Source organism: Panthera pardus, unplaced genomic scaffold (assembly GCF_024362965.1).
Source record: "Panthera pardus isolate Hobbes unplaced genomic scaffold, ASM2436296v1 HiC_scaffold_2, whole genome shotgun sequence".
Classification (NCBI taxonomy): Eukaryota; Metazoa; Chordata; class Mammalia; order Carnivora; family Felidae; genus Panthera; species Panthera pardus.
The window spans coordinates 121,152,261-121,163,655 of NW_026526765.1; the positions used below are offsets into that span (position 1 = coordinate 121,152,261).

Below are 11,395 nucleotides of genomic sequence, written 5' to 3' on the forward strand. Positions count from 1 at the left end.
GGGGACCCTGGATGCTATGAGGAGCTCAGAAAAGGGTATGATGATCCCCTGAGAGGAGGAGCCGGAGAGGGTTTAGCTGAGGAAAGGGAGCGGGGAGGTGTGGGGAGGGGAAAGGCTTGTCTGGGAGGGGTTTGAAGGGTGATGGCAGAAGGGATGTCTGGGCCAGAGCAGAGGTCAGTGTGGGGATAGATGGTGGGTGTGCTGTCAAAATGCGTGTGTCTGTGTAGTGCGTATTGCATGTGTGTGTGTCTGAAGGCATCCATGGTAGCTTGTGGAGGGGGAGACTGAATAAGCTTCCCCTTAGGACTGAAAGACTCTCCACCTTATAGCTGTCTTTGGGTCTTGCCCCCTCCCTCCGTCCAAACTACCCCCCCAAAAACGATGAAAAGTTCCACTCCCCAGCTCTCAGGAACAGGGCACTTGTCTGACATCCCAGGCCCTAGGTCTCAGAGGGCCCTCCATCCCACTATGCCCCTCCATGCTCTATCTCATGCCCATCTCGTCCTTTTTGTGCCCGCGCAGAGCCGGCTGGCCGGAGCAGGCCCTGAGGCGGAGTGCCAGGTATGTGGGAGCTGCTCTGGGGTCTGGGGTCTGTGGGACTTGGCCCAGCACCCAGCTCCGCCCACCCAGTGCCCATGCTCTGCTCTGTGCCAAGTTGGGTCTCCCAACTCTGCCCTGAGAGGAAGAGCCTTGGTGCTTTGAGGGTTAACAACAGAGCTGTCCCCTCCTCACCTTGCACTGGCAGGAGGCCAAGCCAGGGTGGGTGGTACCAAGGGAGCCCCTGCCCCAGGCAGTGCTGCTCAGTCATGTCCCTGAGGGAGGGTCACCGCCTGGTACCGTCCCTGAGCAAGGGCGGGACAGGGGCAACTGTGACAGGAAGTGCTCATGGCCCAGCCGTTCCCATGGAGACCCCCGCTGCCCAGCAACCACACCGGCTACTGATGTCAGGCGGCCAACTCCTGTTTCCGTGGGTGTTCTGGGCAGGGAGCCGGAGCTAGGCCAGGGGTGGTGGTTGGCATAGGGGGCTGGAGTGAGGTGGGGAGGGGTTGCATGAGTGTGCTTGTGAGTACCTGGGTGTGTGCTTCTATGTGAACTGTCCACACAGAAGCTCATCCCCTCTCCCTGGCTTTAAAGAAGGGCCTTGCTATGCTGTGGAAGGGTGGGGTTCCAGGACAGCTGGGAGCATGGTGAGTTTGAGGGGGTTCAGAAGGTATGTGCCCACATTCGTCTGAGGATTCAGATGCCCAGTGTAGATCTGTGTGTCCATGCCTATCTGAGGATAGGGGTGTGTGTGTGTGTGTGTGTGTGTGTGTGTGTGTGTGTGTGAGAGAGAGAGAGACAGACAGACAGACAGACAGACAGACAGACAGAGATATTGTGCCTTTAAATGAGGATGGGGGTTTCACACTCCTAAGGGTAGATTTGCTCGTTTAAGCCGGTCTGGAGATAGACAGATGATGGGGTGTGTAGATGGGTTCTGTGTTTATGCACCTGTCTGAGGGCAGATTTGGTGGGCGTGTTGATAGGAGAGCTGGGGGGTGGCTGAGGATGGAGGAACGCATCTATTTAAGGATAGATTGTATGAGAAAGAGAGAGAGAAGAGCATGCGGTGGATGGTGGGAGGGTGTGTGTCTATTTGCAGGTGTGTGTACCTGTGAACTCAGTGGGCAAAGAGGGCGCGCACCCTGTTCTGAGGCAGGGTGTGGGCACCTGTGGGAAGCCACGGAGTGGAGCTTTGTGAGGTTTCTTTGCCTGAAGACTGTCCTCCCCACTGTCTCCTGCAGACCTGCGCCCTTTGCCTGATGTCGCCATGACAGGCACATGTACCCAGGAGTGCAGCGAGTTTGGCCACTCCGACACGTGCTGGATGCCTGGCCAGTCGTCTCCCAGCCGCCGGACCAAGAGCAGCGCCCTCAAACTCTCCACCTTCGTGCCTTACCAGGACCGAGGAGGGCAGGAGCCTGTGGGCGCCGGCAGCCCCAGCCCCCCGGAAGACCGGAACACCAAAACGGCCCCCGTGCGCCTCCTGCCCTCCTACAGTGCCTTCTCCCACAGTAGCCATGATTCCTGCAAGGACTCGGCCACCTTGGAGGAAATCCCCCTGACCCAGACCTCGGACTTCCCACCTGCAGCCACACCGGCATCTGCCCAGACAGCCAAGCGTGAGATCTACCTGTGAGCCCCCTTCTGGCCTGTGGCCATGCCCCTCCCCCAGCCACCGGCCAGCTCCCAGATGGGCCCATTCCAGGGCCCTGCTCCTGACCCCTCCAGCGTGGACTTCCTGGCCAGGGCCCTATGTGGGGGTGAGTACTGGTCTCATGACCACGCAGGCCCTTCCCCCATGCAGGGTCCAGGTCCTTCCTCCTCACTTCATCCCCCAGCCCCTGGGAGCCCTTCTTCCCCTTTATGGGGCTCCCCCCAGCTGGTGCCCAAGAGGGCTCCTCTACAATGTCTAGGCTCCCTTCTCTCAACTTCCAGGGAGTACCCCCTCACTTCGGGCAGATGGTGGAGTCAAGGGTGGGCAACACACTTTTAACTCATTGTTTCTCGCATGGCCGACTAGGGTGGAGACAGGATGTCCCCATTCCGGCCCTGCTTCAGGGCTGAACTGGGGAGCCCCTCTCCCTGGGAACTCCCAGAGGAAACTCTTGACCCCCAGGGGCTCCCTGAAGGGCTTTTGTTACCAAAGGTGGGGTGGGGATGGGGGTGGGAGTGGGGCGGAGGCCTTGTCTTCCTATACTGCTCCTGGGCTGGCCCACCTGCCTGCCACATGCCCATGCCTGATCCCATCTGGGCACCCCCCTTCCCTACTGGTCATGCAGTGTCTGTATATAAGGACCTTGGAATGATGTCCCCATTTCTGCCTGATTTGCAACTTTTCTTGTTGATGTTGTGTTGTCTTGGGGGACCCCTCGGAGGGGGGGCTGCCCTGTGCCCCCTCCTCCCTGCCGCAGTGCCCCCCACCCCAGGCCTCTACTGTTCCATGTTGTAAATACCCCTGGGGCCGTAGTGGGATGGGGGTGCAGGCCAGGGAAACAGTGGGTGGGTGGGGGTGGGAATGGGGGTAACATTCGCCTATCAGCAGAGCTGGGCTTTTATTTAATTTTTTTTAAAAATACAAATCTCTATTTTTTTGGAACTGTTGCGCTGTGCCCTGGGGGGGGGATCCCTGCTCAGGCTGGCCCCCCCACATCCAGTTGAGCATCACAGAGGGGCCCTGAGGCTGTGGGGGGCAGCTGGACAGGGGTGGGATGACTGTGCCTCTGGCCTGGTTGGGTGAGTTGGGAGCAGGAAGGTTTGCTCAAGGGGTGGCTGGTCGCTGCCCCCAGCAGGGGGAACCTGCACCCTGCCCCCTCCCTGCCCCCCAACCCCCAGCCCCTGCCATGACTGACCCGTCAGCCTGTAAAACCACCATTGCCTTGATCTCAGGGGGTGGGAAGGGCTGCCTCAGGGCACCCTGGGCTCCAGGCCCCCTTCTTCCAGTTGGGCTTCCCTTTGCCAGGGTCAGGGGTCCCATGGGGGAGGGGGTGGGGAGATTGGGGGGCAGAGAAGCCCAGTCAGCCATGATGAGGTGGGATTCCTTTCTGCACCTCAGGGGGCCAGGGTGTGAGGGGCATCCTGCAGAGCCCCCATCTCCCACTGTGGCCATCTCAAAGCCTCAGTCCCTCTCCCTTCCAGAAACCCCCACTGCCTTGGCCCATACCTCTCCAGCTCCCCAGGGGCCCAGGCTGGGAGGCTGGAGACTCAGGGTATGGCCTTTGCTTGACTTAGTCTAAGCTTGGGGGGCAGCCCAAGGGTGGGAGGGGGTGGTTACAGGCTGCTGGGTCGTCTGGTGCCTTTGGGAGCTGTGCTGCTGGGGTCTTGACTCCTGTAACCCCAGAGACCCCATCTCCACCTTAGAAAAGCCAGGGGCCTGAAGAATCACCCTATTCTCTGCTCCTTGCCCCTAACTTGGCTTGGGGTAACAGTGCTGGGAAGGAGAGCATTGTTAGGCTGGTGGCCTCAGCATACACAGCCCTTCTATTGAGGGAAGAGGGTAGAGTGGGCTGGGGTGGCAGCAACCAGGTCTGGGGGTTGGCCAAAGGCTCCTTTCCCTGGGGGAGGCCCAGAAGTGGGCTGGGGGCTTATTAAAGAGACAGCTCCCTTCCCCTGCACAAACAGGGCAGGTGCAATAGTGGTGGAGTTGGTAACATGAGGTGCCCAGCTGGTGGGGCAGTAGCCTCAAGGGCTGTCCTGGGTCCTGGAGGTCAGGATTCTGGCAAGAAGATTGTATGAGGCCCATTTGCTTGGTGGAGAAGGTGGTCCAGACAGGAGGCATTCCTGGAGTCAGTGGACTCCCCTGGAAGCCCCTGGTGGCCTGGGCACCTTGCCCTGGTCTTGGAGACCCCTGAGCACTGAGTGGAAGGGCAGAGGAGCATTTTGCACAATGGAAAAGCCAGAAGGAAGGGGGTAGCCCAGATGGCTGGGAGGGCTGAGAAGCACAGAGGGGGAGCCCTTCCCACAGGCCAAGGCAGAGTCCTGGCCCCCTGGTTGGGGTCAGGGTGCTGAGTCTTTCACCGCCTGGGCACTCGAGAGGTGAAACCAAAGGTGGGCAGGGGATGGGTGACAGCACTGGGGATCACCCCCATTGGTCCTAGGTCTGTGAAACCCTTCCCCAATGCCTTGTGTCGCGTACAGTTTTATGTACAAATAGGCGACATTTGGCCAGAGGAGACCCCCTCAAACCCAGCCTGACCCAGTCAGTGTCTTCCTAGAGGGGACCTAGTTGGTCCCCAACCCCCTACTTCAGAGCATGTCTCTTGGTAGGGGGAGGGTATATGGGACCTCTCCTGGGGTCCCTGAAGCGTGTCTCACATCCCTGGGGGAGGGTCTCTGGGGCATCTCTCACCTCTGGGGGCTCCCTAGGCCCTATCTCTCCCTTTGGGAGTCTCTGGAGGGACATGTATTCCCTCTGGGGACCATGGGAGCATGTCTCCCCCCTACCCAGGCTCTCTGGGGAGCCTGTTTTCCTCCCAGGGTTCCTGGGAGTACTTAAGGCATGTCAGTCTTGGGCCATCTCTCTTCCCAGGGAAGGGGGCTATCTCTGCAGCATGTCTGGGAAGGGATGTTTCCGGCCCTCCCTGTATCTCTCCTCTGGGGGGTGTCTCTGACCTGCAGCACTTTGGGAAGAGACTGGGCAGCTCTGAGCTGTCTTTTCTCCTGGAGGCTCTGGGATACCTCTCTCTCCTGAGGACCCGGCCTCTGGAGCCATTTCTTCCCTGGGTGTGGGCTGTCTCCTGGTGTTGGAGGGCTTTTGTTGGCCATGAGAAAGTCTCTTAGGGGGCGTCTCCATGCGGGACTTCTCTGGGAGGGGGGACTGTGTCTCGCCCATGGGGTTCCCGGGCGGGTGTGTCTGCCCGTGGGGAGAGGGAGACTGTGTCTCCTCGGGTTATCTGAGTGGGGAGGGGGGCCGTGTCTCTCTCGTGTGTTGGGGGGTGGGGTTCGGGGAGGGGGGTTTTGGGCTCATCGGGTGCCCACACTGGGGTCGTGTTTCTCTTGGTTCGTGCCACTTCCCACCGCCTCGCTCCTCCCGGGAAGGGCCCCCGCCCCGCCCTCACTCGCCTCCCATCCCTGGCGCTGCGAGCACAATCCCGTTGATTTGTAATGATTTCTGTCTCTTTCTGTCTTTCTCTTTCTCTGACCCCCCCCCCCTCCCCCGCCGCGAGCATGCGCAGGCACCGCCCCTACCCTCTCCGGTTCGGTTCGTTTCCGGTTTGTTTGCTGAGCTGTCAATGGAAGACCCGTGTAATTATTCCCGAGCTTTACAATAAAAGTGTGAAAACCGGACCCCACCTCGCTTCTTCCGGGCCCTCAGGCCTGCGTCCCGGGAAGACTGGGGGCTAAGACTGGGTTAGAGGCCTTTGAGGGGGCCAGGAGACGCGGCCGAAAGGAGGGACGGAGACCCATTGAGATCAATCGGTGCCACTCTGGAATGGGGGCCAAAAGGACGCAGATTGAGGACAGACATCTACTCTGTGCTTGTCAAAGTGGCCCCTCCCCCAACCAATCCGCTGGCCCAACCCGCTCCAGGCAATCCCAGCCCCGCCGCGAGCTAAGGTGCGGGCTAGGGATGGGGGGGCGGGGGGGCGCTGGGGAAGGTCACGCTGTGCTGCCTTCTTCCACGGGGCATGTATCCTTTTCCATTCCCCTTTCATTTGGCAACAAGTATGAATTACAGATCTGAATGGAAGAAGGGGTGAGAGATATCTGTCTGTCGCTGCGTCCCACACTCAGGAACCAGGGTTGGAGGTCGATTTAGGGGACCTGAAAAAGTCTCACCCCAGTCTCCGACTGCGCTCCCCTCCCCCCGCTTCCGGGCCCGAGCGGCCCCGGCCTCCTCCGTCCGGCTCCCGGGTAAACACTGGCTCCGGAGAGGTCGAAGAACAGAGACCGGATCAGCCGGTTTCCCGGCCCCGCCTCCCGGGGTGATCCTCCCTTCTTCCCCCTCCCCCCCCCCCCACCCCCGCCCGCCTGCGCTTCCGCTCCGCCTGCGAGCCCCATCCTCCCGCCCGCGCAGAATGGGCTTGGCTCCTCGACCCCGGGGTCGGTTCAGCGGCTGGGAGGCTGGGATTAGCCGAGCGCAGGGACTAATCCTGGATGAGCCTCCGTGTAAACCCGGATCGACTGCGGGTACAGCGGAGGTCGCAGGCGCCCCTGCATCCGTTCCCATACGCAGGCTTCGCAGGGTCTGGCGCCCACCCCAGGTCCCCTTACTACATTCAGTGACCAGTGGCTGGATCTTCTGTGAGGGACGGGACGGGCTGGAGTGGGGGGATGAAGAAGACACCATCAAGATCAGGCTTGGACCAGGGGCTCCAGAGCCTGGGGTGGGAGGAGGCCTGGAAGGGCTGAGGCCCCTTTGGCAGCCTCTGAATTCACAAGGGATCAGGTCAGCTCTCCAGCTCAGTGAGCAACCCGCAGGCCCCCCACCAATCCTCCAGTTACAGAATCACAAACCCTCCCTCTACCTGGCCAGAGTGACCAGCCCTAACCTTGAGGCTTCACTTGATCAAAGGAAGCAGTGAATCAACAGGAGGACCTCACAACATCCCCACCCCTGACTCAGCCCCACGTTGAGGGTAAGGAGCTCCTGTTAAGGTCTAACCCTGGAAAAGATGTCAGGGGTCAAGAGACACGGATATTAGAATCCTGCTGCTGATTGTTCACTTATTCTGTAAACATTTCCCCTGTCCCTTGTGCCAGCCCAGCATAGGGTACTGGGACACCCCGAGAATGACACACGGTCTCTATGGGAAAGGCAAACAGGTAAATAATAACCACAGCATGTGTTCAGCCCTGCCCTAAGCTGTAAATTTAGGCTGGAATGCTAAAGGAGGTGTCTCCTCCAGTAGAGTCCAGAAGGCTTCCTGGAAGGGGTGGTGTCCCAGCTGGACAGATCTGGCTGAGGGAGTTGTGTGTGAAAGGACCTGGGGTAGGAGGAGGGGAAGGTAACTGAGGAGGGCAGGTAAAGTTGAAAAGGAAGGGGGGATTGTGGTGGTGCAGAATTAGAAGGCCCTGCTGGTCAACTTAAGGAGGGAAAGAGGAGCCATTGAGAGATCCTGGAAAAAAAGGTCAGATTCACATTCTTTTGTTCTGTTTGTTTGTTTGTTTGTTTATTTTTGAGAGAGAGCAGGGCAAGGGCAGAGAGAGGGAGACACACAATCCAAAACAGACTCCAGGCTCTGAGGTGTCAGCACAAAGTCTGTCTGGGGCTCGAACCCACGAACCATGAGATCATGACCTGAGCCGAAGTCAGACGCTTAACCAACTGAGTCACCCGGGTGCCCCAAATTCACATTCTTTACAGGTTTTAACTGTCCTTCTCGCTTTTCTGCACAGGTTTCTGTGGGGATGCCTGGGATGGGAGTAGAGACACCCACAGACAAACAGGAACAGGAGCCAGGTGCACTGAAGGTTAGGAAAGATGGTCCCTACCTCCTTCCCTCACATCTGGAATCAGAGACTTACATTAGAAATCTGGCTGTACTGCTTCCTAGTGGTATGACCTTGGGCAGGTGACTGAGCCTTCATTTCTTCATCTGTAAAATGGGAATAATAATGCTCACCATCACCGAGGATTCTTGTGGCACTTCAGTGAAAGAATTTGTCCATTCTTTTACTGAACACATCTTTAGCACCTACTATGTGGTAGGCCCGGTGCCAGGTGCTGGCATTACAGCACTGAATTAGACAGGCATGATCCCTACTGTCTCTTGGAACTTCCATTCCAGTAGAGAAGACAGACAATAAACAAACAAACAAATGAGATAATTACAGATTGTGTTAAAGTGCCGTGAAGGAAACAAACAGTAGGACATGAAGGAGGATAACTGGAGGTGGGGGAAAGGAAGGGGCTGCCTTACTCACTGTGGCCTGAGTAGCTTATCTGAGGAAACCTGGAGATGTAGAGCTCAGAACACAGCATTCCAGGCGAAGGAAAGGGCAGCTGCCAAGGCCCTGGGGTGGGAGACAATAAAGGGGTTAGCCTGATGCCTCTAAGATGCTAAGCTTCCTGAGGGCAGGAAACTAGGTCTCTTACCTCTCCCAACCGGCTGGACAAATACAGGGTAAGATGCATAGAAATGGAGGGGATTTTCCAGCTTGCTGGGCCAACTTCCTCCCCACCCGCAGCCCCTGGAGTGATGTTGGGGGGTTGCTGGCCTCATCAGTAGGTCCATCTGCACAGCTTAATCTGTACTCCAGCTGTTCTGTACAGGAAAGTCCTCTGCCCACTCCTGCTCCTTTCCCAGGGTTCCCAATCCTCTCCTCAGACAGGAGGGGCAGGTTGGGGCCCCTCCAGAATCTGCTGGTCCAGAGTCTGGACTGAACAGAATTTAGTATCTGCCCTGCAGGGGCTGCGGGGGAGGATGTGTCCCTGATGAATATCACCAAGTGTTTTAGGATCATTGGGGCCTTTTGGGAGTCTCCGCCTTGGTCTGGGTCTCCCTTCAGGGAAAGAAACCGCGAAGAAAGATTTCTTGCACATGAGTACGTTTCACACGCAGCAACCGGCACCCCCACCCTGCCCCGTGCTGCAGAGCACACACAGCTCCTCTCACACACTCACCATCCAGCTGCACACTGCGTCTCCATGGCAACCAGTAGGCCTGGTCCACGGATGTTAGAAATAAGTGCCAGAGGAAGAGAAGAGAGAGAGGGAGAGACAGAGGAGAAGCATCAGAAATAAAGAGACTCAGAAAGACAGCCTCCCAAGGAGGACCCCACTCTTTCCTTGCACCCCCCTCCCCCCCCGCCAGAGACTCTTGAATGGACTCAAGGCCTGAGGATGGAGGGGCTCAAGACGGGGACTAAGTAGTGGGCTGGGGGCTGTCTGGAAACAGGTAATGGGGCACAGTGGGCAGTGAGGGAGGAGGAGTATCAGGGAAACTTGAATGACAGTCTGGAGTCCTGGGCTAAGAATACTTGGTCCAGGTAAAAGACAGATGAGGGGGTTGGGTGGGGGTGGGAGACTTGGTGGGGGGCTCCCTTCCCTTCTTCCAGGCCTAATTGGCTGCTCAGGCTGAAACCTCCTCTTAGTCACTTAGTCTAATTAGAATTGTTCCTGAGAAGATGGTGGGGGAGGGGAAGGAGAAGCTCGGGTGTGAAGGTGGAAGGGTGGGTGGAGACAGAGCTGGGGGTGGGGAGTAGGAGTTCCTTCTATCACCTTCCATCAATTCCATCACCGGCCAGTGGATGGGCTGAGCTCTAACTGTCCAGGTTGTGGGTCACTGTACATCCTGGCCTTCTGTCACCAATGCTCCCTCAAACACCCCTGCTTTCTGCTTGGCCCCTGTGTCTCTCTCTGTCTCTGGCTCTACCTCTTACTCTCTCTGGCTCTCCATTGTTATCTCCTCACCTTCCTCTTCACCTTTCCTCAGGGTCTTCCAATCTCTGGCCAGCAATATTTGAATAATAAACAGGTGAAGTATTTAGGAGTTCTGGCTAGGGCTGAAGCAGGGGCAGGGAGAGCAGGGAGAGGGGATTATACTGGAAGCAGCCTCATCTTCTGGGAGTAAGAGGGAAGGGGACAGACACTGCCTGGCATGACTCCCCTGACCCCCTCCCCCTTCCCAACCCCAACTAAGGAGAGACCTCGCTGGAGTCTGTGGAGCTTGGCTTCTGGAGCTGGACTGTCTGGACTGCCTTGAACAAGTCACTTAACCTCTCTGAGCATCAGTTTCTTAGCTATGAAATGGGGATAATAAATCCTAAATTTTTTGTGTGGATTTAAGGCGATGGTGCATGTAACCAGTTTAGTCCAATAAATTGTAAGCGCTCAATAAATGCAACTTTTCTCATCACTCCCAGACTCCTTTCCTTTCCCTTCTGGAACCAGGACATCTGCATCTTCCAAACTCTCCTTATTCTGCTTCCTCAGTCTTTCAGGCTGAAAATGACCTCTTAGCTCTTAGACTCACCCTCCTTGCCTATGCAGTGCCAGGAGGGCTATGTGAGAAGTTAGGCATGGATCCTGCCCCCTTGCCACAGGGTTAGGACAGACCCTCCTCCAGTTTGGGATCTGATCTTCCCTTTTCTGCAGTACTCCGAGGGAGGAAAGGGGACAGCCATAAATGATGTAGGGGAAGTGTACTTGCTGAGGGGGACAATAAGGGATGAGCAATGTCCAGAAACCTAAATATTTCATGGGGCTGCAGCACTGGGAAGGGCAAAGTCCCCGAGCTGTGTTTGTGAATATGCTTGCAATTCCATGTGGCTTGGAGCTCTTCCACATGCCCAGTGCCCTCTGCACGTGCTCCAACCCTCAAAGTGCTGCGCCTACAGAAAATTGCCCCGATGAACCCTTTCCTGGCCACGATCCCTCCAAAACCCCTCATCACATGCATATTTTATTTCTTACAGCTGTAGTAGTTTGTTCAGGTTTGAAGCTGTATTTTGACATGGGCACGCTTTTCTTGCTCATTCAATTTCCCCTTTCGATCCCCCAAGGACAGATGCTCTTGCCCCTCACCTCCTCGGCCTTATCAGGGGAGCCCAGTAGCTGGAAAGAGCCGGTGGGGTGGGAGCAGGGGCGGGGCTGGGGTGGGGATGGCAGGGGGGAGGTCTGAGGAGGTTGACTGAAGAGGAAGGTATCCATTACAGCAGGTGGGAGTGGGTGGACAGCAACAAGGTCTTCTGGCCTCAGAGTGCACAGCTTACAGATGAGCTGGGAGGACCGCCTTTGCCAAACCTCTGCCTCCAGGTGGCCCCTGTTCCCCACTCTCTGTGACCCTTCTGACTCCATAACTAAGTAGGGGATTAGAAGGTGCCCTTGTGGTCTCTGTCATAGCTCCCCTTTGTCCTTTTCCTTGACCTTATCCCAGTCTATCGTCATTTCATTTATTTGTTTATGTGTTCA

The 11,395-nt window shown here is 57.1% G+C and overlaps 1 protein-coding gene across 3 annotated transcripts in view; it reads left to right on the forward strand.

Annotated features, from left to right (window-relative positions):
* PCDH1 (protocadherin 1) overlaps positions 1 to 10,340 on the forward strand; it is a 30,962-nt gene extending 20,622 nt beyond the window's left edge. For 2 of the 3 annotated variants that reach the window (XM_053907403.1, XM_053907404.1), the window contains exons 5-6: positions 1,785 to 9,380; positions 10,125 to 10,340. In XM_053907403.1, the coding sequence (XP_053763378.1) occupies positions 1,785 to 2,179 (395 nt within the window). In that variant the 3' untranslated portion in view covers positions 2,180 to 9,380; positions 10,125 to 10,340. Of the gene's footprint in view, positions 1 to 522; positions 562 to 1,784; positions 9,381 to 10,124 lie in introns of those variants that run through there. The other variant, XM_019424523.2, reaches the window with a different exon arrangement.
* The last annotated feature ends 1,055 nt before the right edge of the window (positions 10,341 to 11,395 follow it).